The sequence below is a fragment of the Chelonoidis abingdonii genome, chromosome 4 (genome assembly GCF_003597395.2).
Source record: "Chelonoidis abingdonii isolate Lonesome George chromosome 4, CheloAbing_2.0, whole genome shotgun sequence".
NCBI lineage: Eukaryota > Metazoa > Chordata > Testudines > Testudinidae > Chelonoidis > Chelonoidis abingdonii.
In genome coordinates, this window is record NC_133772.1 from 89,384,151 (window position 1) to 89,391,408 (window position 7,258).

At 42.3% G+C, this 7,258-nt stretch overlaps 2 protein-coding genes across 3 annotated transcripts in view; both read left to right on the top strand.

The window, feature by feature from the left end:
- Nucleotides 1–3,156, top strand: part of LOC116832805 (cytosolic phospholipase A2 epsilon-like) — a 48,169-nt gene extending 45,013 nt beyond the window's left edge. The window contains exons 20-21 of one of the 2 annotated variants that reach the window (XM_032793845.1): nt 887–1,073; nt 2,459–3,156. In XM_032793845.1, coding sequence (XP_032649736.1) covers nt 887–1,073; nt 2,459–2,691 — 420 coding nt within the window. In that variant the 3' untranslated portion in view covers nt 2,692–3,156. The remainder of the gene's footprint in view (nt 1–886; nt 1,074–2,458) is intronic. The other variant, XM_032793846.1, reaches the window with a different exon arrangement.
- Nucleotides 3,157–6,909: 3,753 nt separating this feature from the next.
- EHD4 (EH domain containing 4) overlaps nt 6,910–7,258 on the top strand; it is a 76,476-nt gene continuing 76,127 nt past the window's right edge. The window contains exon 1 of the mRNA XM_032793847.2: nt 6,910–7,202. Within this exon, the coding sequence (XP_032649738.1) occupies nt 6,970–7,202 (233 nt within the window). The 5' untranslated portion in view covers nt 6,910–6,969. The remainder of the gene's footprint in view (nt 7,203–7,258) is intronic.

Consider the following 7,258-nt stretch of genomic DNA (forward strand, 5'->3'; position numbering starts at 1 on the left):
AAGTCTCTGGATTGGGCAAAATTTTCTCTCACTTGTTCAACACATGTGTTATGGGTATGTTAACATGTGGCAAAAATTATTCTGGACACTTTGGGATTATCCCAATGTGAAAGATTTTAAACTTGACTCTTGAGGGGGTGAGTGGGGAAGGTGTACTTTGGCTAATTTTGAAGAAATTCGGTTTAGAAATAATGAAATTATAATCACTTGAAAATTACACATACCACCACATGTGCACTTCCAGATATAAACCATTTGAGTGTTTGATCCTTGTGGATTACTTTTTAGGGCTTGACTGGGTAACCATCACAGTGATGAGCTTTAATGGGAGTATGCATGTGAGTGAGCAGCCACACACTTGAGTAAATCCTGCACAATTAGGTTCTTAACATGCAGTTCTTTTGTCACAAAAATCTTAACTAATCCACATAATAATATACCAACCTATGGTGCCTCATGCCTTGAAGGATTCCAGTGTGGTATACAAACTCAAAGTGATATGCAAACTATACATAGGGATCACTTTACCAGCACCTGAAATGCAGCCACAGCTCTGACAGGAAGGGCAGGGTTACCAGGTAGCAAATGTGAAAAAAATGGGACAGGGGGTGGGGGGTAATAGGCACCTATATAAGAAAAAGTCCCAAAAAATGGTACTGTCCCTTTAAAAATGGGACATCTGGTCACCCTAAGGAAGGGGGATGTGGGAACTATAGATCACAGAGGGTTAGATGCTACCACCCTTATTTGTGTTGCTTAGTGATTTACTCCACAGGTCTCCACAAGACTTACTCCACTCTTATTGAAGTCTATCTCTTTGGTAAATCTTGGTCTTAGTCTTGTCATTGGTTTCTGATCTTTTGTTTTCCCCTCTGTGATTACCCAGCCTTTGATAAAAGCCTCCAAGTACTTCTCAGAGCAGGGAATCCCTTTCCCCAAAATTGTGCCAGGTGAAGAAGAAGCAAAAAGTCCAAAGGAGTGCTACATAGTTGGAGACAAAGAAGGCCCAGAAACACCTGTAGTGCTTCTTTTCCCACTAGTGAACGACACCTTCAGAAACTACAAAGCACCTGGTAAGTTAGCAGCAGCCAATCACTTTATTAAAGCCAGCATTATGAGCTTATCCATTCTCTGGGTTCCCACTTTTAATTTCATTATAATGAACCTATATTGGCTGGTCCCTGTAAAAGACTTTGCTTTTAGACTCCTCACTATAGTACCAGGTATGTCTATCATAGAATATCAGGATTGGAAGGGACCTCAGGAGGTCATTTAGTCCAACTCCCTGCTCAAAGCAGGACCAATTCCCAACTAAATCCCCAATTAAGTCTACATTGCAATAAAACACCTGTGGCTGGCCTATGCCACCTGACTTGGGCTCACAGGGCTCAGGTTGTGGGGCTATAAAATTGCAGTATAGATGTTTGGGCTTGGGCATCTACACTACAATTTTATATCCTCAGAGCCTGAGACAGGTGATGTAGTGATGACAGCTTGAGAAAATAGCTGTGAGGGGTGTGAACAGTTTCTGTTCACTTCACTGTGTTCTTGACTCTGAAACCTCAAACTGACTGTTTTAAATGTCAACCTTGTTAACTACTTGACTGCTGATCATTTTTAATAGCCATATTCACCTAATGTTCTTATCTCACAATCTCAAACTGCATCCTAGGTGCCAAAAGCCTCAGCTGTTCCCTACCCAAGTGCTAAAACCTCCTGCTTCCTCCAGGACATCTTCTACAATACGTTATTCATTATCAATACAAAAATCTACCCTATGTTGAAAATGGAAAATTTGAGGACATCATATAATATATTGAATTTAATATCCAAATGAACAATGTGGGGGCTGCTGTACTAATTTTTGAACCATTTTTGTATTAAAAATTAAAATCACCTCCATTTGTTAAATGAAACTGCCATGGAATTTCCAGTCTATCACATCAGAATGCCACAAAATCCAGGCATCCTGCTACAGAGTTTAGATATAGCTTGTCACAAAATACGTGAGGCCTAATGATTAATATCACTGTTTCTCCTTTATAATAAACTTGGTTCTGCCACTCATCTCTTAAGACACCCTTCCTCTTTTTCCCCAATCCTTCTTTCTGTATGCTGACTGCCATCAAGGTACATGCGAGTCCTGACGTGGCAGTGGATGTGCAACTTTTTCTGAGATCACTATGAATGTCTCCCAGTGTGCTAGCCTGTAGGATGTGCTCAAAGAATGATGCAGTCCCTCACCACGTCAGGCATCTAATTTCCACCAGTCTTGAGAGTGGTGATTCAGGCAGCAATGTAGTGAATTAAGCTAAATATACTCCTAAAACATCCTCACAGCAAGAAAATGTCACTGGAGAGAAATCTCTGGTCTGTGACTGATTGTGTACGCATGGCTGATAAAGCCTAGGACTATAATCATGTTGCAATAATAAACCTAATTGCTATTTTCCTCTAGGTGTGAAACGTAGTCCCTCAGAAATGGCAGAAGGTGAAATTGATGTTGCCGATATCAATGGTTCATATAATATAAATAATCTGCGCTATTCAGAAGAAGATTTTGACAAGCTGGCAAAACTGAGTTACTACAATGTCCAGAATAATAAAGACTTGATTCTTCAGGCCTTGCGTATAGCTGTGGAACGGAAAAAACAACATAGAAATAGTCTCAAATCTCATATTCCTCTGTGATGATATATCTTTCTCTCCCGCCATTGGGAAGGATCCCAACATTCCACTGATTGTCCAGCATTATGGAATATAAAAGAAATATCCATCCTTTGATATTACTGAAGAAAAAAGGAATTGAAATAGAAAGTGATGGAAATCCAAAGAATTCGAAAAATAGCATTCAATCTGTAATAGGAAAAACTATATCTGCCTGTCGATAATGGGAATAAACATAAAGAGGAAAGTTCTTCCATAATTTATTTATGTGCTTCCCTTGTTAACAAGCTCAGCAGAGGGGCCAAGTACTGAACTAGTGTTGAGGCTGAACTATGCTGTCACTTCTAGAAGTGGCCTTTCCAAGTCAAGGTTGAGGCAGATTGTCAAGGAAATGTGAAGTAGCTTGCATTGCCATTGTTTGTGCTGAATCTATTCTGTCAATTAAGAGAGGACTTCCACTACCAGGACTACCAGTCCAGAACCTTTAAAGAGAACAGAATAAATTTTTAAATAAAATAATTAAGATACTAAGATATGAATATGAAGTAAAATTTTGTAAAATAAAATGTTTTGTTGGATTCTAAGTGGTAATGAATTTTTTTTTTTAAAAATGTCCTCTTCTATTAGCAGAACTATTAATGCAAATGGTTGGTTCTGTATTCACAACTAGCAAAGGGTCTGGCGTAGAGATGATGCAAGCACCAAAGTTCAGTATCGGAACTGAATGTGAACTTTCCTAGTGTTTTGGACAGTTTGAATTTGAGATTCCAGTTTAGGCTCATCTCAAGTAAGACAATATCACACACAAACATTTCCTAAGGTGAAATTAATTTTGAAGAAACATGGCAGAGGTTTAGTTTTTAAGTCTAATGTTATTGAAACTCGGATCACTGATAGGTGCCTGCAAACTTGATTTTAATTTAACAAACTTCTTGGGTGTGGGAACATCCTTAATTTTTTTTTAAAACAGTCCTAAATTCTGTTACAAAGGCTCCCAGTTCCTACAAACCCTTCCAGGCCTACAAGAGAGGAAGCCCAATCCAGCAGACTTCAGGAGGTTCAGTGTTGAATGGGAAAGGTCCCTTGGTCTGCTTGGCCACTCCAGTGCTAACCCAACATTCTGTGGAGGGAAGTCCTGATGCTGTACACTTCCTATGGTCTTCAAAAAGGAAGTCTGTCTTCTGCAAATTCCTGTTGATCCTCAGGATCAGGGCTCTCATCCAAGGAGGGCATAAGTATGTCACTCTTCCTTTTGGCTTCATAGTGCCGGAAGGACTGGAATTCTACTGAGTGCAGGAAAGGGGTGAGGGAAATGTGGCTGGGTAGGAAGCTTGATGAGCAGAACCAAGAGAAGAACCACTTCCCTTACCTTCCTGCTGCTTTTTAGACCCCATGAAGGGCTTACAGGGAGTGATAAGCCCCTTTCCCAAATCTTGTGCAGCTCCATGAGTAATACTTTTTTGTATGAGACACCAAGTAAGAGTTTCCCTCTCAGAGACTATCTGAATTTTAGAGGGAGTAACAAAATAACGCTTTATACTGGAAATCAGTTGCAACCTTAACTAAGGAGCATGTTAACGAAGTTTAATAGGCATAAAAATGGAACCTCTCGAAGGCTACACACAAAGGTATCATGCATAAGTAAGAAAACTCAGAACTTCAGAACTATGTAAAAATGTACTGATACTATGCATGGTTAAAAAATGTTACTATCCCAGACTTCAGTAACATATAGCATGATTCTGCAGACCCTTTTTCCCACGTGTAGTATCACTGACTTTGCCAGGATTATGTGCAGGCACATACCCCCTACAGAAGAAATCTTCCTATGGTTGGATCCACTGACAGAGCAACACAAAGCAGCCTGAATGCATCGGAGAATTGGCCCCCTGGTATGTATGTGAGTATGTTGCCTTCTGTTGGTTTGTTGCAACTTAGAAGCATCATAAGGTTATTTTTATAGCTGCTATCTAGTGAGCTCTTAAGTAATACACATGTTGGTTGGAAGAAGTAATACTGACTATAATATGTTTACGTTCAACATCTTTGATGAACAGTCATCAAAAATAAGAAACATGAAACCAGACTTAAGAAAGGGGAAACAAAACTTAAGAAATGGGTATTTCCAAAAAAATGAGGAAGCCAGTCAAAAAGACCTAAAGCAAAAGTGAAGCACTTTAAAATACTTAGACTCAGCATGGAGGTTTCTTAAATACACCACTGCAGAGTTACAAATGGCTTGCATAGCCTTAAACAAAACATGAAGCAGAAATGCAAGCAAAACCAGAGTGGTTAAAATACAAGAGGTTATTTGAGCCCAACAGCTATTCTTTGCGGGGAAGGGAGAGGAGAGGGAATCCAATTCTACTGAAGCCAAAAGATGAAAGCATAAGATATGGTATTCAATAAGCAAGATGGAAAGTAGGAGGTCTAACAGGGATTTTGAAAAGTAAATACTCACCAAATCTCGTTTGTAGCTATGTTGGACTACCAAGCAGTAATTGAGGAGTAGAAGGACATTGCAGAGAAGTTTAATGACTTTGTATCCGCCTTCACCATGGAGTTCATACCCTCTAAAGCCAAATATGGACCTAGCTTCAGCAAGGTCTTGCCCATTCACCTGGATCCACCCCAAAGTTTTACCTTCTAGATAGGCAGCAAGCCTATTTATTTATTTATTCCTTTTACCTGATACGTCTCTGTTCAACGCATTGAGATTTTTAAAGCAAATAGGGGATTTAGGCACACATCTTCCATTACAATGTTTTAACATTAATGGAATGTGTCTAAATCCCGTAGCCTGCTTTGAAAATCTCAGTGACCTGGGACAGAGAGTTATTAAGTAAAAGGGATAAATAATAAGAAATGATCTCTTAAAACTACACATATAATGTGATCATCTACATCGATTAGACCAGTTCCACTGAAAAATGTCAATGTTAATATGGTGTGAAATGTAGCTGTCTCTAGAAAGGAAGAAGATGCTCTGTCTGGGCTGGCTTGGCTTCAGTGATAGACATTACATTAGGTAGATTTTGCAGATGATAATGGATGGCTACATCTGCTGTATCTAGAAGATAAACTTTTGGGAATTTAAGAGGAAAATTGGACAAAACTTTGCTGCTCCAGGTCCATAGCTGGATATCAGGGACCAGATTTTTATAGTGGAATAGGAGGAACACATGGTTTGTGACCAAAACTTTGATGGAACTGGTGAGACCCAGGTATCAGATCTGTGTTGCTTTTTCACTGGATTGTGCCGAAGTCTGAAGTTTTTCTGGACAAGTAGGAGTGGCAACATGTGTTGTTTATTTGGGATCAAAAACTGGTAGGAGCTAGCAATTTCTATGTAGTAGATGTGTGTGTGTGTGTTTACCCTGCTATTGAGAGATGCACACGGGTCTGGATTCTACAAAAAGTAGAGCCAGCTGCCCTTCTTCTCTATTTAACTGGTAGAAGTTTGGTATGAAGAAACTAGGATGAGGATGCTGAATGTTTTTGTGGTGTTGCTCTGCCAGTTTCAACAGCGTACGGCTAAAAGCTGGTGTAGTTTTTCTCTATTCAGACACAGAATTGGGGGAAATGAGGATAAAGAATTGGCAAAATCAACCACAATCTGGGTACCAGATACATGTTTTTATAGTATTATTGGGAGAAAGTGCATTGCAATCCAGATCATTCCAGTGAAGTAGGAGAGGCTATGTTTGTTTTCTATTCAGATTCCGTAATTTGGGGCTTGGGCCAAAATTTGCGAGATCCATGTGTATCCAGGTGCTGGCTGTGGATTTTGGTAGAACTCCTGCAGGGATGTATTGGGGTCTAGGCTTTTTTTTCTGCAGTAGGATCGGCTAAGGTCCTAAATCTGATAGGTCTGGCAGGGTTCATGTGCCAAATCTCAATGTCTGTGGCGGCTGCGTGCCAGGGGACAGTCCAGGCCCACACTTTTTTGGCAGGGTAGCGGAGCATGGACGTGGGCATTAGGGGCTGGACACAGCAGAATGCAGGCCCCAGCGGACGCCAGTACCGGCTATGCGGTTGCGTGTGGCCTCGTGCTCTGGGAACGTGCGGCGAAGGGGTAGCGGCGACTCCCCTTGATTGGGGTTGATGGGACACTAGGAAACCTGGGCCCCAAAGTCCCCAGGCCGAGGGACATTCCCGCTTTTCCCAGCGAGAGGGTTGGGCAAGGCCAGCTGACTCCCCGCCCCGGGGGCGGTGCTCGGGCCGTGCCCAGGGAGGAGGGCGCTGCCGGCCGCCAGTCAGTCAGTTTGCGCGGCGCTGTGTGTAGCTGGCGGCGGGGTCGGGATGTTCAGCTGGATGGGGAAGCAGGCGGGCGGGCGGGAGCGGGCCGGCGGCGACGCGGTGCAGACGGTGACCGGGGGGCTGAAGGAGCTGTACGCGCGGCGGCTGCAGCCGCTCGAGGACTATTACCGGTTCCAGGACTTCCACTCGCCCACGCTGGAGGAGGCCGACTTCGACAACAAGCCCATGGTGCTGCTGGTGGGGCAGTACAGCACGGGCAAGACCACCTTCATCAGGTAAATACCCCCCCTTCCTCTGGTAAATACCCCCCCCACTGCCTGCCTGCCTTCTT